A 24,427-nucleotide genomic window follows, 5' to 3' on the forward strand; every position below is an offset into this window, starting at 1 on the left:
AGCTTCCCCATCCGAACCCGGTACATCTCGCCGGTGTCCTCTCTCCATCCGGCTATCCCTCCCCTTGGTACCACCGACGACCGGCTCCACGTTCCCTTCCTCGAGACGCGATAGCGTCTCTGTCTCGTCAATCTTTCCTCTTTCTCGGTGCCCCGAACGTTTGAACACCAACGCGTTCATCGCCGGTACCACAACCGACGTTCGCCGGGTGACGTCACCAGCGTGGGCGCACCCCCGTACGAAAGAAAGAGAGAGAAGGATGACCTCTTTCTCCCATCTCTCTTTTCAAGCGTGTCCTCTTTTCTCTCATCTCTCTCCTTCTTTCTCTCTCCCTCTTTATCCTCGCGAATTCCACTCCTCTGGTTTCTGTGGTCCGAGTTTATCTCCTTTATCTCTCTCCTTTCTTACTTTTGCACGTGCGTGCCGGAAGACGCGACAAATCGATCGGTGACACAATGCGAAAAATTATTGCCGAAATAGCGCCGAAAAAATTTTATGTCGCAAACAATTTTAGCAACGGACAAAAAGGCACAGAAGCTGCGAGAAAACCTGAATGGACCAAGGTAGCCCGCAAAACACATAGACGCAAACGCGCATCCATTCGACAAAGGGTTCAGAGGTCGTTAGCCTCGCAGCTTGAACCGATTTCGTCCTTTGAGAAAGGACGATAACTCTGGGGTTGGATATAGTTTATATTAGTATTTTTAATCAAATTTTAAATGTGCGCTACGCTATCTTCATTAATTATACGAGTAAAAATGCAAACTTTTATTCACAACTTTGAATTAAAAAAGTAAAAATAAATAATTAGAAATTTGGCTCAAATAAATAAATTAAAATTGGCATAAGAGCCACAGGCACAGAGAAAGAAACAACTTTTCCTTCTTATTAATTATTGTTTATTTAAAAAAAATAAAGAGAAGGGAAAATTAGAAACAATTTATTAAAAATGCTACTGTGAGAGATGTATCGTCAAAATACTAATATTTTTAATGAAATGAGCAAAAATGAAGTGTGCGCTTCATTAATTATACTAGTAAAAATGCAAACTTTTATTCGCAACTTTGAATTAAAAAAATAAAAATAAATAATTAGAAATTTGGCTCAAATAAATAAATTAAAATTGGCATAAGAGCAGGGAAAGAAGCAACGCTTCCTTCTTGTTGATTGCCGTTTATGTAAAAAAAAGAAAGATGGGAGGAGGAAAAATTAGAAACAATTGATTAAAAATGCCCCTGTCAGAGATGTATCGTGACGATGTTGACGGCGACAACGACGACAACACGGTGACGACGGTGACGACAACGACGGAAACAGCTACGACAACAAAATCTCGACGGCGGTGGCATAATCACAGGCGTGTGCGCGCCATATCGGGTAAGACTATTTTACGTAGGTTTAACATCTATCTCGCCTCCTCCCACCCTGCAGCCTCGTGTTACCGAGCAAACACACCTTTTTAGCGGCATTTCATTAATATCATAATGGCAATGGAGATCAAGCGAATGAGTCGGCTCGGTGTGCCCCGGGGCGAACCAAGAGGCGCTTCTTCGTGGCCAACGCCTCTCGCCGTACGCTAACTGTCTCGCGTCGGAGTGGATCATTTGTCTTCCTCAGCAAACTACAACTACGCATGTTGTAGACTCCAGCGACTCTCCGAGCAGTTGGCCACGAGTCATTCTCGCGAAATTATTATACCGCGGAAACATCGTCGGCAATTTATACCTAAAAGAGCGTTAAATTAATTTCTAGTCCAACAAAAAATTGTTTATAACGCGAGATGGTAGAGCAACGATAAATTGAAATTGCATTTTTACTCGAAAGAATAATGCTTGTGCGCGTGTCGTGAGCAACGCGATGTAGAAAAACTTTGCTGCAATCAAACTCGCTCGTTTGTGCATGAAATAGTAAGCAATTTGCATTATGGCCAAAAAAAGAAATTGAAAAAACTTAAGAGAGAGAAAATCATTTGATCGAATTGCGCATCAATTTGCAAATTCGCTTCTCGTTTCCTACACTTGGCTAATGAAATCGTTTGTTCGAGTTTTACTTGGCTTTTTCAGTGCACCCTAGCTCTATTCTATTCGACAGATTACAGATAAAACGCGCGTCTGACTCTCGAACCATCTCATCCTGACTAATTACGGCGAAGCCACGAGCGACACCAGATTAGCATTCCGGTCGCCTTAGATATGAGAAGTTGCGAATGAACGTTACCTTCATTGCGAAGAGGGGAGGATGTTTCTGACTATAGTATATCCGCTCTCTCCTTCTTTTCCTCTCTCTCTCGCTCTCCCTCTGAGAGACATAATTTGAAATTGTCGGCTGGGTCAAAGAGCAGAACTCGGCTACTTAAGCGAGTTGACTCTGGTGTTCTTCGGGGTCACGTGCCACAGCTTCTTCTCCCGCTGTAATCTCCTACCGTTGCCCTTGTTCTTTTTTCATTACGGCACGAACCAAATTTTCGTCGATATCGTTTCACATGGATGTCACGATTGAGCTACACTTGTTTTTGCTACATGTCATTAATCAATTAGGGTATCGAGGGCATTGAGATATCTGTAAAATTACGTTGCTTTCCTGGACACGTATTAGAAGAGTACTCGTGTCTTATACGTGCGGTAGATATTATTTAATATTTGCATATATTATAAATGTAACGGTAAAAGGATGTACTCCGCAACGTGTGCGCGCTAATAAAGATACATCGTGTATGATGTTTGCGTATTTCGCTGCTAATTGCCAACGTACGAGATAAGATTTCTTACATCTTGTAATATCCTCCACTTATTTACGATAGCCCCGAGAACACGCAGTCTTGGAGGCATGACCGAGTCGATCTGACCTCATCGGATGTGGCTCTGATTTGCTCAATTCATCCACGACGTTTCTATGCTCGTACAGCTCTCACGGGCGCTTCAATACACGGTCGTCTTGCGCGGAAAAAGAGCCTCTGCGCGATTGCTATCGTCCCTGCCTCATTATTCCATTATGATGGCGTGTGGCGTGTGCCATACCCCATCCGCCTTGCCTTCTCAGCGTTGACCGCTCTCTCCTCCTACTTTTTCTTTTCTCTCTCCTCTTCCCTCCTGCCGTCTTCCTCCCTGGCGTTTTCCTCCCCATCCGTTTTCTCTTTCTCATTCATCCGCCGACCCATCTTGGTTCACGTTCCTCCGGCTCGCTTCGTACGGAGCAACGATGGAGAGACACGCGTACACATCTTCGTGACGATGATGTGCGTGATATTACGCGCCGGAATACGTGAAGCCAACACCAACGGGAGAGAGAGAAAAAGAGGGAAAGATGGAGAAAATAAGAGAGAAAAAAGGGAGAGGGGAAGAGAGAAAGTGAGATGATGAGAATGTTACGAAGAAAAGAGAAAAGGGACACGAAAGAGCGACAAAGAGGCGCAAAAGGCGAAGGAGTAGGTGGGCGAAGGATAGGATATGAGGGATGGACGATGAGGACGAGGCAGGACAGAGACTCTCAAACGGTTCGAAACAGGTTCCAGGACCGTTGCCTTACTTCGATCCCTCTCCGGTGGGTGGAGAACGAGTTACAGTACGCGCGCCAGCCATGAAAGACAGCTGGGTTTTGGTTACGCGCGAGCGTGCCGAAGCTGTAAGAGGAGAAGAAGAAAGAAAATAAAATGAGAAGGAAAGAATTTCTCTCTTTCGAACCTTCTACATATTTGAAATGGAGTAACGTCAATGTTTCTCGGAAATAAATTATTGTCAACATAGAAGCAAGAGCGAAGTATAATCCGAATCGATTAAAAAAATTCTCTGCGACATTCATAGCAGACGCTAATCTTTCATTTTATAACTAATTATTCAGAGAAATTATGTATTATATTTTGTATAATTTTGCAATTTTAATTGCTTTGTACATAGAGTATATAGAAAATATATTTAAAAGCTGATATTTAAATTTTAACGAAAAATTTTAAAGAAAAAGTGAAAAAAAATTATGCGTTAATTTTGTCCAGGAGTATATATCACATGCTTGCGTAAAATGTCGGATTTAAGATTTTATTATTACTAAATAAAAATAAGAAAAATTCTGATCTGGACCAAAATATAAATCTTATTGTAAATTGACATATTTTATAGTTGTAGCTCAAGTTATTATTGTAATTGTGTGTTAGAAATGTCTATGTAGAGATACTAATTGTAGTGTTTAAAAGTGTTTAGAATTGACACGATACAAGATCGAATCTATAGCTAGATACCGTATCTGGATATTTAAAAATTTGGCTTGCAGCTAAATCACTTGCGATAAGTGAATGCGCGCGCGTTGTTAGAATAACTGAATCCGTTCCTGCGAGCGATGATATCATTCGTATGTCGAAATGGTAAGCGAGCTGTGTCTCCTATCTCATACTTTGCTGTGGTAGAAAATTTCATTCGACTCTTTTTCCTATATATTCATTAAATATTCCATTTTTGCGTCGCTCTTGAAACTACTTGTGGGATGATTATCCATACAAATTCATATTAGAAATGAAATAACAAACGTTTAGAAAGATATTTTCATACAGTAATTTGTAGATTTACACATTGTTCGAGTAAAGTCGAGTTTGCGAAAAAAAATTATTTGCTAGCAAAACAAATCGTGTCAATTATTTATAATAAATTCATCGAAACCATGTATTAATAAAGACATTAATTTTAAAAACATGTGCTATTCTCTCAAATGTGAAAGTAAATATAATAGATGTAAACACGATTCATTTAGAAACAGCTGTATTATGGAAATAGTCGAATATATACAGAATTTAATTTAAATAACTTATATAAGCGACAGTACGAAATACAGACATAGCTCTATAAAAATGTAAAGATATATGGTTGCATATAATATTGAAGAGTATTTTCCTGATGGAATTTCTCGATAAGATGAATGTAAGAAAGAAGATGACATAAAAATAAAAATTTAATCGAATAATGTCTACTATAAACTAGTGTGCATTATACGCGAAATAATTCAGTGAAATAATTTTACCATGTTGCACGAGAGGAACTTATGGTTGAGCGACACTGAAGAGTGGCGAGGCACGCGACAAGGCAGCGTGTCCCACGCGCGCTTGCTTCGAGGAGCTCTCCTCAAATCAAATCACGTAACGCGTGAGATATATATATATATATATATATATATATATATATATATACATATATATGTATATATATAATAAAAACGTTAAACTGTATATTGAATCGTGGAGCAGGAACGAAAGACTCGCAGGCATACCATTGGCGAATCGCAAAAATCCGCCATTAAAATTTGCGAGCCGCGAATCGAGCTCCTCCCATCGCCGCGTTCAAGACGTGCGCTTCGCAGTATCACTGAATGATCGTATGCGTCATAATGATGATACTCTTATCTCTTTCTTAAATTGCAATTGTCTTGCAATTTTAAAATACCATTAACATTCTTGCGAAAATGCTACAAACGCGGTGCAAAATTAAAAAAATATCACACTTTTTACTTTCTCTTCTCTTCTGCCAAATTACATTAAGGAAACATACATCCACATAGTGGTGTACTAGTCGTTGTACGTCTATTTTAATTTTTAATTTAAAAATTACAAGACTCTGGATTTAATGATTAGCTTTTTGCCAATTTCCCAAGCATCTTGTTACTCAGGCTTCATTTGACGCTGGCGCCTCTTCAAGGTATCGCGCGAGACATAAGAAAGAGAAGGCTTAATTCGCCGTGTATTTCCCCTTATTTGGGCTTCCGCGCTCGGATCAGACTGCAGGAGGGAGCGTAACAACTTGGGAGGGAACGAGAGGGCCGAGCCTCCGAGATGTATGGCGAGAGGACTCGTTGAGTGATGAATGTATATACCCGTCTCATTCACCTCCTACCCTATTCGGTGACAAGTCAGACCAGTAGGACCGTCTAATACATCGCGTCAAATTTATTCAAGAAAAGATCCTGCCTTTTTCATTTTTTCAAATGCCTCCTTTTACACGGAAATGTAAAATTTGCCTCCATTTTTTTGTTCAATTCGCCGATGCTTTTTCTGAAAAAAAAAGTAGGCGGGATAATGCAAATTTTATTAGTTTTATTCGCACAATTTATTCTCTAACTTCTCCAACTATTCTCCACGTTTAGCGTAAATGAATGATTTTTGCGAATTTAGAATTGCAATGTATGATAAATAGTATTGCAATAAATAGTATTTGTATTAAAATTGATTTGCGAGTCCAACAATCTTATTATTAGATTTTATTCATGTATCAAGTATATGTTGTGACTGTGATATCATGCAAAAGAAATTATTCAATTCAGTTTGCACACTTGCAAACATGATTCGTGTGAGATGCTTTGCGATCATTTTTATATTATACATTCTTATATTATTCATCCGCATAATCAATCCATTAATAATCAAGTGTTCTGTTTAATTTCAATAAATATCTAAAGTAAACATTTCGCTAATACTAGAAATAGAAAATATTGCATTTACAAAATCGTACAGAAAAATTTTAAAATTTTCAGAAATATTAATTGGGAAAATATACAATTTTTTTCCAATAATTATTATATAACTCTGTTTCCAATTTTTTATCAATTACAATGGAAAACATTTAATTACTTAATAGTATTACAAAAAAAAAATAGTAAAAGCGAAGGGAATTAATTATTGTATCGCCATGTTTCTCTTTTTTTTGTTTAATGTTGGAAATCTTTTTTCAATTAAAATGTACAATATATGTACAATTTCCAATATGTTTTAATTTTATTGCGTATATTTAAAATTTAAATCTTGTGATTTCTATTTCTTTGCCCATGAAGACATCACACGAAATATCACGGTTACGGTATTCGGACAAATTTAATTGATATTCCAGACTAAGCTGAATCATGGTGTAAAAAAAGCTTGACGATCATAGCAGATTGATATTAAAAGACTGGAAAATACGAGAAATTATAATTTTTAGTCACACGAAGCGAGCATTGTAAATGCCATTATAACGATTGGTGCATATATGAAGAGATGCGCAAGGGGCACGGAAAAAAAGACAAAGGCATATTGAGTGATATACTCGTACATGCTATACATTGGTTCAATAAAAAGCCGAATAAACGTTTCTCCGTTGCCCTAATACGATTTCGTTCTGGCTATTATGTACTCTACCACTCGGGGCTGTCCAGATCGTTGCTCTTTATCGCGTCAGAACACAACGAGTTCTCCTTTTTTAGGAGAACAACACAACGTGCCGTCGTCCGTTCGTCGTCCTGATCGAAATCGTAATCTACCTCTTGCTCGGAGCATACGGAAAAACGATCTCGTAAGAACGAGAAAACAAGAAACGGAGAAGGCGAGACCAAAGAAGAGATGACTTGTCTGTAATTTATTCTGGATCTTATTTCACGAGACGATTCGACAATTTAAGACTCGACACAATCGCACATGGAAAAGAATAAACTTTATGTTCACTCTTTGAGACTTTTTATCGAGGTACTTGTATTATATTAAAAAGTACACAATTTATTATATTAAAAATTACACAGAGAATAAATGTTAATTATAAAAAGCTGCAATTCTTCAAACAATTTTTTAGATATATTTCAAAATTATGCATTTAAACTTCATATTTTATCGTCGAATGTAAATTTTACATTTTTAAGGTAATTGAAAAATAAATTAAATTTACTTTTATTTCTCTGTCAAAATATTATATGATTTGTGTAAAATGTTAACATGTAGCATTTTGTATGTCGCACATTTACTAAATTATTTATTAAAAAATATTTCGTTGCTACAACTTACTGTTTAATCAATATTTAAATATATCTACAAAATCTTTTGATCGATTAAAACAAATTTTGCTATAATTAGTTAAACTTTACGTCAGTATATTTGCTTTATACCTGAAATATGTAAAGATTAATATTGTCCGTGCATTCAACTTGTGTAAAGAATGAAATAACGAGGTTAAATAAACACACAATGAGGCAGATGATTAACAAATAATGTTGTGCTTATTTAACTTTCACTTAACGTACTCTATACAAACCGTACTCTACAAAACATGTTCGATTTACGACATCAATTCTGATCAGCTCGAAAGCAATTAAGATTGAATTTTTATTTCCAAATGTATTTCCGCGTTCGAATAAATATGTCGAGTGAAAAATTTATAAATAGCACAAGGTAAATAATACAAGACCAAAAGTGTTTTACAAAAAAATCGTTTGTATACATGTTGAATATATTTTTATTTAAACGTAAAAACCACTATGTGAATTTATGCCCTTGATTATAATTTTAATAAATCCACGTGCTATACAAGATAATTCCTGTTTATTGCTGATGGAGAAATCGTATTATTAGAACATACATAACATTGGAAATTGATCACATCAGAATTACACACGGAACCTTTATATAGCAATAACAAATTTAAGAATTAAAACGAGAGGTAGATAGTCAATGAATAAAAAAAAATAGGATAAGAGAAAGGGCGAAGGGGGAGAAAGGAAAGAGAGAGAGAGAGAGAGAAAAGGCATCTAAATGTTGGTCCAGGCGCGTGGGATGTTGATTGCGGTTAGGCTCGTGCCTACTCCCTCTTCTACCAACCTTCTTTCTACCCTCTTCGTCTGTCACATCGCGTCTTATTCCCTCTTTTTCGCTCCTCTCTCCTTTGACTCTGAATACCGGTCTGGTCTGTCGTACGCTTGTGGTGTAGTCGTTTTACACACGCACGTGCGTGCACCAACAGAACTTCGGAGTTGCGAAGGTACATACGAAGGCGACTTCTTTCCTATGCGTGAGTGCGGTTAATGCACGTACATCTCGCCGCGTATACATAGATTTGGATGGTGCATGGACCAGTCCTGACACGCGAACGCGCGCCGCGAGCCGCGCACCATCGGACAATGCTAGGAGATCCGTATGCCATGTGCCGTGTGCCACACCTCTTTTCTTCCTTCTTCTTTTCCATCCCGAGAGTCCTCGGCGCGCCCTTGCGCCGAGTTGGATATCTCTCCTCTGCTATATTCTTGCTATCTCGATACTTTTCACGATTCTCTTCTTTCTTCCTTACCTCCACCACCAGCCGTTTCATCTCTTATTTTTCTTTTTTCTTTTTTTTCCTTGCATGGCCAACGTTTTTCTCTCGCATCTTTCTCTTCTTCCTTTTCACAATTCACGTATCCATTTCATATTTTATGCATTAATACATTGATCGTTATTTTATGCATTAGTACATTGATCCCTTGGTATTTGTGATTGAAATTGTAAAGCGTTCTATTTTTTAACAGCCTCTAAGATAATCTCTCTCCCTCTCTCTCTCTCTCTCTCTCTCTCTCTCTCTCTCTCTAGCTTTATCGTTATAAAAATTAATTAATATATTTTTTTATAATTTTTTATATCTTTTTATAAGATCAGTTACTAAAACATAGCATTTAATAAATTTAAATATATTCAAAATGCAAGAGCATTATATTGATATTTTAATTATAATTGTTATCTTTTGATATCAAACATATATAAGAATCTATAAAATTAAATTTTGAAGTAAATTTTCATATAAATTATTAAGTATTCGTTAAGAGCATTGCATATTTAAGCGCGTCATATGTATATTAGCGCGACAGATTTTGAAAGCTAGCGCGCGCTAAGCGTGCGCTTAAACTCTCTAAACTCTCGTAATGGGTCACAAAACGTTTAATAAAGATTATCGGTTGCTGCATACCTGTGCTTCCGTGCATTAGCCATGTCGTGGCTCTGCAACATCTAAAAAAAACAGGGAAAAAGACGTTACAGAGAGTAGAACATTGAGCTGTCGTGCCGTTACGCGTGAAACACACACGAGCATATCACTCGTGACCAAACGGAGAACAGGAGAACCTTCAATCATCAATTTATGAATGAACGGTTAAGAGTTCCTTTCGGTGAAAGTCTAAGGCGTACGCTTCAAGAGACTGAAAGCAAAAAAAAAGGATCCAATTGAGCAAGGCGGAGACTGCGGTTAAATATTGACGAGCAAAGCAAAGTCGTAAACAGCGGAAGCTGTATATAATATACATTTACATAATATACATTTTACATAATATGCATTTATATAATGTAATTGATTTATTTTAATAGCGTAAGAAAAAATATACAAAGTAGACAATATTTACCAAGAGAGATTTGGTGACAATTAAAATAAACAGTGATGTCTTAATGTGTAAAGTTACGTATATTTAAGATGCGCATTCTACCTGTGTGGATCGTGTTTAGATATTTTTTTATAGCATGATTTATAATCAGAATTGCATCAAGTGTTTAATATATATAAGAATACAAGATGAAATATAAAGTTCAAATATATAACAGCTCATACATTATTAAATTAACTAAATAATATGATAAATATATAATAAAATAAATATATAATTTGAGACTATTAAATCTTGATATCATAAAAAGAAGAACATAGAAAGTTTCTTTTTGCAATAAAAATTAGAAAAATACAGAGCTGTTTTATAATAATTTTACGTAAGGTAAAAGAAATCATTCAGTGACATATGTTATCAAATATGAAAATAAAAATGTTTAGTTTCTTGAAGAAATTACCATAAAAAATTACAAATATTTTTAATTAGATATAATTTAAAGTTTTTAAAGTTTTAAGACTTGATCGTTTTCAAGCGAAATTTAAATCGTTGCAGTCATTACGCTCAATAATTTGCGAAACCGCCACCGATATGTAGCTACTTAGCTTATGATACGGTTATAGCACACACTGAGAGATGGCAGGAGTTGCTTAGTCAAAGCTTCAAATTAACACTTCCATTTTTTATTTTTTTTGTTAGGTTTACTTTATTATGTTATAATTATTCAACCGATAATCTTTTACATTATGCTTGCGTGTATGTATATATATATATATATATATATATATATATATATATATGCCAGACGTAATTAATACATTTGCTTCTTTTTTTTTAAATGTTACTTTTCTAAAAAAGTTAGAAAATATTGTACATATATTATAAAATACTCTAAAAATTAATCGGATTAAAAAAAAAATTGATACAGAGATTTCAATTCTTATTCTTTAATCTTTATTTGTCTTCTTTAATAAAGGTACAAATTACAAAACTTTATACTTATATACAAAAATTACTTTTTGTATATAAATCTTTTGAAAATAAACCTATTTTTATCTTAAAATCTGTTATTTTTATTATTAATAAGATTAGAATTTATTTCTATTATTATGGATAAAATATTCAACAAAAAGATAAAATGCAAGTAATATAAAATAAAAAATGCGCTATAAAAAGACAACTATTGATGAGACATCAGTTTTTATATATATATGTATACATACATAAATATATAATGTATATTAATAAAGTTCTTGTTTCAAACCGCGATCATCCATTTAGAACTTTTAAAGAATTTTTGTTCGCGTTTTTACTATCAAATCCAATACAATTGGATACAATTCAAATTTTTTTGATATTATCTTATTTATTAATGTTAATCCAAATATTATTTATAATGAATGATTAAGAAAATGATGCATTGCGGTCTATCGTGATATCAATTAATTAAATGATTTCCGCATGATGAGATCATCCGGTTTAGTAAGGTAAATCTTGTGCATCATTCCAAAAGCAGTTGTATTTTGACGATGTTACTATTATTAGAATGATACAAAAATTCGAAGAATTCGAGATTTAACCGGTTACTGTGATATGTTGCGTTGCATCGGGCAATGATCCTTTCATCGATCTTCGCTCCCTCGATCCCGTGCGATAATAATGTTAATTACATTTCTTTGACATTCTCTTTCTTATCTTTTAAAGAAAGATCTTTTTTTGACAAGCAGCCGCTACTTAAATATTTGCCTGTAATTATATGTATATAATCGTATAAATAAATGGCTGAATAAAACCTATCGAAGAAATATATTGCTATTATATTATCTCGACTGCTTCTTTATTTTTCTCTTTGAGTTATATTAAAGTTTAAATATTATTAAATATTATTAAAGTTTTTATTAAAAAAAAGTGACATGATTTACAAGAGGAGGGGGTATAAATATATTTATATATATTTATATATTTATACCCCTTCTCCCAATTTTTTAAATAATGATCATGACCCATCTTATTATCACACATTCTTCGCGTCAATGTCTCTTATAGGCGTCTTCCGGTCCGTCAAATGAAGGAACAGACATAGCTGGGACCACATTTCTGAACTAAATTTTTGTCTCACTTGAAAATAATATAAATTAAATTCGCATCTAATTTAATTGAATTTCGAATAATTAATCTCATCATTATATAAAATGCTCATATATTCGACGAAATATTTTATTAATGATAAATTATATATTATTCTTATTTAGTTTTATCATTTAAATTTTATTATGAACAAAAGGGATGTTGAGTAATGAAAAATAATAAGAAAATATAACGCTTATTTACGCGAGATTATTAAGACTTTGAAACTTGTGTTTGTTACATGCATATATACTCCTGGACAAAATTAGCGCATAATTTTTTTTCTTTAAAAGCTGATATTTAAATTTTATCGAAAAATTTTAAAGAAAAAATGAAAAAAAGATTAATTTTGTCCAGAAGTACATAATTCTTAAATAACGTACATATTTTAACGCACATAATATTTGTTATCCATAAACAATGGATATTGTTTTTAAACGAATTGATGATTTAAAAAAAATCTTCAAAATTTGAACAAAATCTTTGAAAATCATAAAAGATCTTACGGAAGAAGAAACAGAGAAGGTACAACTCGAAAGGGGACCTCTACGCTTCACGGATACACGCGTGTCCTGGATCAAGGATGCAAATATGGCATAATATCCTGCGCTGTGCGCGTCGCTTGCGTTTGGATATACCTACCTAGACAGTAATATTGGTAGGTAATTCAAGCGAGGTAGGTTGAGCCGCACCCTGTTCCTCAAGCATCCACCGAAAGACCTCCGCCGTGGACATTCGTAGCGTATAGTCGTGTGTGTATACGCGCATGTGTGCGTATATGTGTATGTGTGTCCTCGCACATATACGTCTTCGGATACTACTCCTTATAACGTCTCTCATACGGGAATGGTACTAACATGCATGCATACACTCTGGACCCGCGAACGAGCTCGACGAGGGTCTGAGATGCGAGGTGAACGTCCCCCACGTATCTAAAATCTGTGTGCGCGGGCGCGCGCGTGCGTGCGATGCGTGCGTGCGTGCGTGAGTGCGTGAGTGCGTGAGTGCGTGAGTGCGTGCGTGCATCGTTGCCTCATACAAGCGCGTTCGTCTTACTTGAAACTTGTGGCTGTTGATTCGTAAGTATGTTGCGTATGTGTATGTGTGGACCTACATACGCCAGGGTATTGGTGCGCTCGGTTTGTCTCTCTCCTTTCTCTTCTTGTCGCACTCGCAGGTATAGGTGGTAGAACGAGCCTGTCCAGTTTTCCCATGGGAACAATACCCCACGGGATATATAATAACAATGGTCACATGAGCGTGGGAGACGGGTCGATCTTTATTTACCCGTTCGTTTTTCGTTTCCTTCTACATCGCCATCGTCGTTCTTTTTGTTTTATCGTCTTTCCTTCTTTTACCTTTTTTTTTCCTTGTTTTTCTCCGCTCTTTCTTATCCTCTGTTTCTCCATATTTCTCGCTATTCTTCGTATATATACTCATGATTTTCGTCCACGCGACACAGCGGATTTTTATTATTCGACATGTCTCTTACTAGATTTTTATTTTCCATGCGATTACTTTTTTACATTCCTCTTTGACTATATAATACATTTTACATATAATGTTAAATAGCTAGACTTATATTCATTAAGAAGGCTGATATCGACATCGATACATAATTATTTTGGCAATCAAGATCAATGCAAGTTGTCTATGTCCAAAACTCAAAATTTATTCAAAAAATGTAATCAAAAAATTTATTAAAAAGCTATCATGATATAAGAGTATATAATAGACATTGGTCGTCGATTCGATGTCGAGTCGATAGGAGAAAGATGAAGGATAAAAAGAGATCAACGTTGATTTCGATCCCTTCGATTATTCGTACTTTGATGTCGATTTAACATTCCGTTTCTCATTCCGTACATATCTTAAATTTTAATTTTTTTCTCGACTTTATATCACAGAATTTATTTTATCTTGTAGCGTAAAATATACAACACGACAAAAAAAGATTAGGGGAGATATTTATAATTAAAATTTTTTTGAAATCCTTCATCAGTAGATAATGATTAAAGTAATAATTAAGTGACATTAAGATAATTAAATATGACATATTTATACATCTTATTACGTAAAAGCAAACATTCAGTATGTGTTGTACATTATTATAAACGTAAAAGTAAAATTTTTCATCACATATAGAAAAAAGTTAACTTAAGTATCATCAAGTTAATCATTCGTACACACACATTAGTCAATATCTTTGTATTTTCTTTTCAGGAACAAATTACTTATTTATTCTTGATATGTGTTCCATTTTTACTTACATTAGATTAGAAATTTCTAAATTTTACTACTTTCACGTACATCTTTATGCATATCTTAATTTTTTCTCTACTTTCTTTCTTCGCTCTTCATGAATCTCTTTCTCTTTAACACTCCCTTTGAAGAGGTAGGGCACACGAATGTGGGAGGGATAGTTTCCGGTCGCCCACGTGCCTCCATGATCACCACTTCGTCGAGATATCGGGAAATCGAATAAAATATACTTTGACAAATGTTATTATTTTATTTAAAAAAGTAACAATAAAATCATTATAATTTTAATTCCTTGTATGACTTTTTCCTATATAATACTTTCGCGATTATTTAATTTATACATGAATTAACAAGAGTACAGGTGGAAATTGATAAAGAAGATAGAAATAAAAATTGACTTGTCATAAAACTTGAGATTAGAAGAGATTTCATATTTCTATTCATTTAAAAAATATTGTCACTTATTTTATGTGATAATTTGTTTCACCAAAAGTGATTAAAGTGATATTAACAGCGTTGTATGTATTTCTTTTTAAAAAATTTTAATTGTCTTGTAAAACTTTCAAATTATTCTTTATATGTTCTGTGAAAATTTTGCTCTTGCAGATTTCATTTCTTTGATTCAATTTTATTGAATAAATATGTGTGAAATGTGGAAGTTATTTTGCAGATATGAAAACTATATAAAAAAATTATACAATTATTATAAAAGTGTATACATACATATATGAATACATGTGTGAGTTAAGTACTTATATTTATATACAAAAAGTGATATTAACAGCGTTATACGTATTTCTTTTTAAAAAATTTTAATTGTCTTGTAAAACTTTCAAATTATTCTTTATATTTTCTGTGAAAATTTTGCTCTTGCAGATTTCCTTTCTTTGATTCAATTTTATTGAATAAATATGTGTGAAATGTGGAAGTTATTTTGCAGATATGAAAACTATATAAAAAAATTATACAATTATTATAAAAGTGTATACATACATATATAAATACACGTGTGAATTAAGTATTTATATTTATATACAATCGCATAAGGCTGTCTTCCTAAATTAGGCAAATCTCACATCGTGCGACGCGACGCGAAGCAAAGGTGACGTTACGCGTGACGGGTGCGTCACGCAAAGATACGCAAATATTAGACCCCATCGTGCACACACCCCACTACGGTAGCGAACTGTTGCGCCAGAGACTTACCGCTCCTAAGCGCTATCTATACACCTGAATCGAGAGGATTTTCACAACGACGCTAGCCGGTGAGAGAAAAGGAGAGAGAGGGAGAGAGAAAGAGAGAGAGCCCCCCTGACTAGATTGTCGCGTGGGCGACCGGAAACCGTACCTTCCTACCGTCTTTGGTCGTCACTCGACGACTCCACAAAGAGAGAGGGGAAGTGAAGAGAAGGAGAAGACAGACCGGTCAAGAACTCGCCATATTCTTCGACGTTCTTTTACCGATACATCGACTGTACACACGAGCAGATCTCTTCGAGACAATATTTTGCGCCATTTTTTGCATTGGAAATATAACGTGCGAAAAATTTGCGTGAAATAAAGCAAGAGAGAAATGTTTTCAAAATCAAAGAAAATAATTATAGAAAGCAATGCGATTAACACGTCCCAAAATATATTTTAACACGCGATGCACACTTTATGGATCAACATATATGAATCGAGTTTATTATCTAAAAAAGAAAAGAGAAAAAAAATTTATACATTTTAAACTTTTCTTTTTTCTTTTCATTCTGTAATGAATTATTATATTACAAAATTAATAACTCTATACTTAATAACTTAATTCTTTTGAGGGATGATTTTCCAAGTTTAATTCTTATTAATCATCTAGCTGTTAATGGAAGCAATCCAGTTTGGAAGGTGATCCGATTAATAATTGACCAGGATTGACCAGGAACGATACAAAATTAGCGGGATCGATAATACAACGAAAGAAGAAAGAAAAAAATAAAAAAGGATATCGCGCTTATCCTGAAATGTTAGAGAGGTGATGACCTCGATCCTATATTCGCGCTCGATTCCCGTCTTGCACCTCATTCCGCCTGTTTCTGCTGGTCTGGTCTGACTGAACGCACGACTGGCCTGCCCACGCCTGCCCTTCTGTCAATTATATTTACTATTTCATTCATACATCGCCGCTGACTCTTGCGTTCACGAGCCGTGCCCATTCACTAGAATGAACGCTCGCGCGCACGCGCCGTGGTTCGCTAGAGTGCTTGATGGAATGGATGTGATTATATTCGCTAATACTTCCCGGAAAAAACAACTTTTTTCGGAAAAGTTCGGATTTCCTGTTGTAGATTTTTCCGACATATTGAGATGACATATATATTTTGATGGATTGTTATACAAAAATACATTTATTTTACTTGGAAATATTCAATATTATTTTATTCTATTATATGTATTAAATATATGTTTAAATTTATAATAATTCTTCAATTAATATTCAAATATTTCAATTTTTTAGTGAAAAATAAGTTGTTTTTTAGGTGTATATCACAAATTTTTCAAATTGTTAGCATTATAAGATTTGTAATAAAATTTGAAAGTAAAATTGTATTATAGCAAAATATATGATTTCTCATTTGGTCTTTTCAAATATAATAAACATAAAACTTTCCCTATGTGCGAATTATTTATTTCTCTCGCATATAAAATTAGTTTTGGTTATGTGATTCTGTAATTATAATTCTGAAATGTTATAATCAACTATTCCTTCCGATTGATTTAATCTAATTTCACTCAATAAACTTGTTAAAACTTTTTTGTTTACTTTACTTACATTTTCCACAATTGAACTCTTCGTCCTTTTCTCTCTCCATTTTTTAAGTAGTATAATATATCGCGATATTACGAGGGCAAACTTTTTTCGCGCGTTTTCGAAAGATTTGAAGATTACACTACCACTGGGGCATAAATTAAGAAGTAACTTGATCGGTTGCTTGGAGGAAAGACATAACTGAAAGCTAGGCTTACATTACATTCATACGCCACATAATTTGCGCGCACCGATTGGCTATCGGATAGAGAATTCTTCGAATCATAACAAACTCTAGAAATTCTCTATCCGATAACCAATCAGTACGTTTTACGGTAGGCTTACAATTTCTGTAGTTATTTCCTTCTTCCTACGATTCTACGATCTAGGAACATTAATTTAGCGTCGTAACTTTTCGCTGACAAGTCATGAACAATCATGGAGACGTCTGCCTTGAACTTGGTAAGTCTTATCTTTTTTCCATCTATAATATAGTTTTATATTATGTATTAATTATTGTATATGAATTGAATAAGAAATAATAATTAGTTATAATCTGCATTAAGAGAATTAATAATATGCTATATTTTATCAAAATAAAAATACATAATAATAATATAATACATGTACTACTCCATAAACATATTTTAAGTGCATGGAGGCCTATTATGAATTATTTCCACATATTTTATTCATATTTATTATATATTAAATGTGTGGATATAATTAATATATAATTATTATAATAACATTAATATTTAAATTTAAGGCACATGAAAAACAGAGAAGAGCAGAAGCATTACTGCGTGGAGGAAAATTTGAAGAAGCAGCAAAGTGTCATGAAACTGTAGCTGATCTTTTAACGGAGGCTCATGCTCGGCTCAAGTCTAATCTCGTACATATACATGCACCTACATTATCCTCTCAAGAAACGCCAAAATTTCTGACACCAATTCAATCATTAGTCACTCTAGAATCCCTCAGTCTACAACGAGATTACCATAAAAGACAGGCAGCTGTTGTCAGGTACCTTTGATTTTCAAATTATTTGTTTTATATTCTTTAACCTTATATGATTTTATTGCTATAAAAAAAATATTTGTTTTTAGAATGAAACAAGTACAGTATGAAGAATATAAAGCAACATTAGAAAATCGCCAAAAAGATCTTAGTAAACATGTAGCTAAATACAATGAAAAAGACAATTATACAAATATAAGGACTGATAAGTTTGATGGTTCCTTACGTCAAGCTATATACAAAACTATTGACGAACAAGATAGTCTTTTGAGTTTGATATCTTTACCCGATAGTGAAGAAAAAACCTTCAAACATCCAAAAGATACTGGCACTGTTATAGAGGAACTTAGAACTGTCAATAGCCAATTGCGATCTCTTGTGGGGAATTTGCTTAGCCAATTGGAAGTAAAAGAAGAAGAAGTACGTCAGCTAACAGAACGTCTCTATGCAGTTTCTGTCAATTCCAACAATGATATCAGATCAGAAGAACATCCTTTATGTCTTGCGCCGTTACCACCTCTAACACCTCTTGAAATGCCACCTTTTGATTTTACATCTACATAAACTATAGGTTTTATATATCTAAAATCAGGGAAAAAAATCTTCAAAAAAACGCACAGAAAAAGATTGAAAAATAATGTTGAGAAGTTACAATTAGCATTGTAAAAATTTTATATAAGCAAATAATAAAGTACACAAATGCTCACACATGTACTTATATATAAATACATTTGATAATTTTAATATAATTTTAATAGTGCTGTATAATATATGTAGCGCAATTTAAATTTTATCTATTGAATTATAATATATTGCATAGGAGAATAAAAAAAGTAATCAACAGGATAAAAATATTTTAAAGGATGTATGTTTGTTAATATTTTAGTTGTAATTTGTTTGACTAGTTATCGAATATTAATACATCATATAATAGAAAATAACATGATTAATTTTTTAATTAATATTCTTCGACATAATTATAGTAAAATATAATATGTCGTTTAATAAATTACAAGTAATAATAAATATACTATAAATTAATTAGAGACAACCAGTGAACATAATATTGCAAAAGCATAAAGAAGTGGATCATGTATGTACTTATGTTAACTACGTTTAAAAATTTATGTGTACATATGTATTTGGCATATGAAAAATTAAGTATAAGTGATTAAAAAAATAAGTTACACAAAAATTAAATTAATCAATCTATAAAAAAATGTTTTTATTTATTCACCGATTGTCTTTAAATTATCGTTAAATTTAATGCAAATAATATTTATATGAATTTAAGATGTATGTGTATATATATATGTATATATATGTGGATATATTTTTTTTGTATTTTTAAATTGCAAATGAACATCTCTCAGTCAACCAAAATGGCCGGTTAAGAAATTATAAGTAAATTTTTAGTACCGTTTTACAACAATTATATATAATTTTAAAGTTAATTTTATATATATATATTCAATCCAATTAATTATAAAGCGTTTTAATTTCGACAAATAAAATTTTTGTATAAGTTTTATTACGATTAAAGAATTCGATGAGCACAATTCGCGAAGTGCTTACAGTTTTTGTGGGGCAAGCTGGAACGCAAATATCGAATGCTTGTTGGGAATTATTCTGTCTGGAGCATGGAATCGAACCCGATGGAAATTTTAAAAAAGAATATGAACCTTTGGGCAATAAATTCAAAGCATTTTTCACGCAATCACAGGTAAAGTATTGCAATAAATGTTCTTTAGCCTTCAAACTAATAATATTACATGCTTGATTAATCGTCGATGAACGAATAATTAATAACTTGACAAGTACCAAAAATTTTCAGAAGAAATATGTTTAAAATAAAATAATTAATTTTTTTGAGAAGCATATTATATACAATTATTATAATAATCTTTCTATTAATGCTATTCTAAAAAATAATAATGCGATTTCTATTTTAGAACTTGACGATTTTCCTAATGAAATTTATATTGTAGAAATCAAGAAAAATTAATAAATAAATTTATTAATAATTGGAAATATTTTTATTAAAGGTACAAAAAACATTGAATTTTAATAAGTACATTTTTTTAGAAAGGATTGTTTACACCGCGTACCATAGTGATTGATCTAGAGCCAACTGTAATCGACGAGATTAGAACTGGCGCTTATAAAGAACTTTTCCAGCCGGATTCTCTAATTACTGGAAATGAAGATGCTGCTGACAATTTCGCAAGAGGTTATTACTCACTTGGTCAAGAGGCAATCGATATAACATTGGATCGTATTCGTAAAATATGCGAAAACTGTTCCAATCTAAATGCATTTATAGTTTTTAGGTAGTTAATTATTATTTATCTAAGATATATAATATATTATTCTCGGTTAGATCTAGTATAGTAAATATTAATATTTTTATATTAATATTAATTGGTAACATTTTTTAATATTCCAGTATATTAATATTAACATATTTTAATATTAATATATTTAAAATTAAAATTTATCTTTCTGAAAAAAATCCATATATCATAAATAAAACTGGTTATATATATAATTATATAGAAGAAAAATATTGTTTATATATAATTATATATGAACAATTTTCCTTACTTCTTCAAATTGTCTCTAAAAAACAATGCGAAAATTATTATTTCAATTATATTTTAATTATTCCTTCTTATTTTTTGTATTGTACATAACCAGAAATTATACAAGAGAAAGAAAATATATACATATATGGACATATTTTATATATAATTCTATGTATTTGCATATAATTATATATGAACTTTTTTCTCAAATCTTTAAACATTTATTTTTTTTCTTATATATAATGATATAATTCCTTTCTGAGATATTACATATAAAAATAAATATTGAAAATTAGACGTTCTTATTTAATTTTTAATTAATTTAATTTTTATTAATTAATCTGCATTTCCTATTTATTTTATATTACTCGGATCGAGATATAATGTAAATAGTAAAAGTAAACTGAAGAAGTAAATTTTTAGATCAGTCGGCGGTGGTACAGGAAGTGGTTTTACGACTTTATTATTGGAAAAGCTTAGTAAAGATTATCCTAAAAAACTAAAGTTAGATTTTGCTGTTTATCCTGCACCAAATATTTCCACTGTAATCGTAGAGCCCTATAATGCCGTTTTAGCTACACACGGTACTATGGATTATGTAGATTGTTGTTTTATAGTAGACAATGAGGCATTGTACGACATATGTGCAAGGTGAGATTTTCAGTACAATTATATTAACAATAGAGTTATTATAACTGAATTATGACTGATTATGACTTATTATGACTAAAATAACTGATTAAAAATAAAATAAAAATATGTATGTATTTCCTCATATTAATATTGAAAAAATAATATATTATTACGATATTTATTATAAGAAAAAATATTTATATAAATATTTGTGATTACACACACAACTTATTTGCAGGAAACTAGAAATACATGGGCCAATGTACACAAGTCTCAATCGTTTGCAAGCACAAATTGTTTCTAATATTACCGCATCGATGAGATTTGAAAGTGCCATAAATTTGAATCTCGAAGAAATACAAACAAATCTTATACCATTTCCAAGATTACATTTTCCGTTAATGGCCTTTGCACCAATTATGCCTTCCTATAAAGCAGCATACGCCAATATATCGGTGCAACAAATTACGTCTGACTGTTTTGATCCTGCTAATCATGTATGCATATATAAAATCTATAGAATGTTCCAAAAATATTGTCACTACTTGCTACAGAATTATTGTTACTAGATGCTACTAAAAATCAAATTAAGAAGAAAATACCAAATAATTATATTGCATTTAAAAAATGAAAAAAGATAATCACATAATAAAAAAATAATATAGTCATTCGATACTTATGCAAGAAGAGAAAAAATTTTAAACATTAATATTTAATTATTATATAATGACTAATTAAGATTTTATTTATATATATAGATGGTGAGATGTGATCCACGTATTGGAGCTTATTTGAGCTGTTGTCTGATATATCGCGGAAATATAAAAAGTAAAAGTGAGATTAATAACGCGATTAGTTTTCTAAAAAATACAAGATCCATACGTTTTGTTAATTGGGCTCCAACAGGTTTTAAGGTAACTATAATATTTTATAATATATTAATCTAAAATACAAAAGATTTATAAGCATTTATTTCATCATGTAAGATAGCTATCCATTAGTACAAAGAATAGCTTTCTATAATATTTCGACGAATGCTGCAATATCAATGTTTCCTATCTTCTCACTTTTCATTGTTTTTGATAAGAATATTTATTTTTAGACGGGACTTAATTGTCTACCAACTGTTACGGTTCCCGGTGGTGATTTGGCACCTTCAAAACGGACTGTCACAAATTTAAGTAACAATACCGCCATTAAACATGCTTGGACTAGACTTGCATTAAAATTTGATTTAATGTGTCAGAAAAAAGCTTTCTTTCATCATTATCTGGCCGAAGGTATGGAAGAAGGAATTTTTGCAGATTGTCGAGCTAATATAAGTGCTCTATTAAAAGATTACAATGAAGTCGAAACATAAACATTTTACACATATTGAAATTTCATACTGCATAATATGCATATGATGAAGATGAATTAGATAATCAATAAGTTATTTCTCATTGTATATGTAATACTGAAATTTCCTCAATATTTATCGACATATTCTCTATTGTAAAAAATAGCTTAATATACATTATAATAAAAATGCATTTCTAATTTCTAAATTGTAATTATTATATTAAAGAAATGTCAAATTTTATATAGAAATAGACACATAAATTTTTATTTCCAGATACGAGTTTCTATGTGTGTGATAATAAAAAAATTTTTTTATAATTTTAAATAAAACAGAAATAAGAATATGTTAATTCTCTCTCTTCCTTTCTAGTCTAAAAGAATGACAGATACAAAATACACAAATAATATTTTTGATAAATATTTTTTATATCATGATGATAACTAACTATATATAAGTTGTATTGATCAAGTTTTTGAACTTCACCTTCTAATTTAATATGGGTTTTTTATAGTTAAAATTGATAAAATACCGAGTTATAAGTGGAGATCTTACCTCCTGCAAAGATACGTATTAAATTGAAAGATAATTGTAATCACAGGCAACAGTTGACAGTATCTCTATTAAATCTTATCACAATTTATCAAAATAATATATGTATTCAGATATTAATAACTATCTATTGAAACAGCAATCTCTTTACTTTGAAGTGGTTTCAAGTAAAGTATTTAAATTTATTTTTTTTTAAGGAAATACATTTGGATTAAATTATAAAATTATATATCTTTTTCTTTGTTATAATTATATATATCTTTCTCTCTTTAGATATATATATATATATATATATATATATATATATATATATTGCAGAAATGAAGTTAACAAGAAGTTATATAACTTTAGATGCGAATGATTTAGACTAGACAGCGAGTCTAGATAGCACTTGAACTTTAGTAAACAAATATTTTTTTAAGATAAATGATATTACAAGAAAATTGTGTTATATATTATATTTTCTTGTTTTCGTCTTTTTTGAAATATGTGAAATAAATGCAAGCATATGCATACATATGAAATGAATAGATATTCAACAAATTATTGTTGCATTTATTTAAAATATTGTCCCATATTAAAAAATCTAACGCTATTAAAAAAACAGTAATAGTAAATATTCAATTACATATAATTAATAAAAAATTTTTAAATGAACAAATCCTCAAATTATATATATGTGTGTGTGTGTTTGTGTTTGTGTGTGTGTGTGTGTAAAGATAAATAAACAAAATATAATATATATATTTAAAATATATTTTGCTATAAATTTAATTTAATAATTTATTATACGAATTAATTTAATAAATTGTACGTGCGTAAAATGTATGTTTCATGTGTTTTGATAAGCAATCGATCTTTATTATCTTTTATCTTAATCAGTCTCACTGTAAAAGCAATAAGACCCCACGTGATCATCACTGATTACTAATCGGTATTATACGACACAATGTACGCAAGAGTTTTTCAGAATCAATAATCAGTATATCACAATCACGTCGTTCTAGTATT

General features: G+C 31.9%; 2 protein-coding genes across 2 annotated transcripts; both read left to right on the forward strand.

Moving 5' to 3' along the window:
- Positions 1–17,694: 17,694 nt before the first annotated feature.
- Positions 17,695–19,005, forward strand: LOC105251693 (nuclear receptor-binding factor 2). Its single transcript, XM_011258661.2, has 3 exons — positions 17,695–17,749; positions 18,057–18,313; positions 18,397–19,005. Exons 1-3 carry the CDS (start codon positions 17,726–17,728, stop codon positions 18,869–18,871), a joined length of 756 nt encoding a protein of 251 aa, XP_011256963.1. The 5' UTR covers positions 17,695–17,725; the 3' UTR covers positions 18,872–19,005.
- Positions 19,006–19,825: 820 nt separating this feature from the next.
- LOC105251691 (tubulin alpha-2 chain) lies at positions 19,826–22,985 on the forward strand. The gene is made up of 6 exons (XM_011258660.3): positions 19,826–20,030; positions 20,393–20,637; positions 21,316–21,543; positions 21,764–22,022; positions 22,284–22,439; positions 22,628–22,985. The coding sequence occupies exons 1-6, from the start codon at positions 19,857–19,859 to the stop codon at positions 22,883–22,885; spliced, it is 1,320 nt and encodes a 439-aa protein (XP_011256962.2). The 5' UTR covers positions 19,826–19,856; the 3' UTR covers positions 22,886–22,985.
- The last annotated feature ends 1,442 nt before the right edge of the window (positions 22,986–24,427 follow it).

The sequence above is a fragment of the Camponotus floridanus genome, unplaced genomic scaffold, assembly GCF_003227725.1.
Source record: "Camponotus floridanus strain SB8 unplaced genomic scaffold, Cflo_v7.5 scaffold7, whole genome shotgun sequence".
In the NCBI taxonomy this organism is placed as follows: domain Eukaryota; kingdom Metazoa; phylum Arthropoda; class Insecta; order Hymenoptera; family Formicidae; genus Camponotus; species Camponotus floridanus.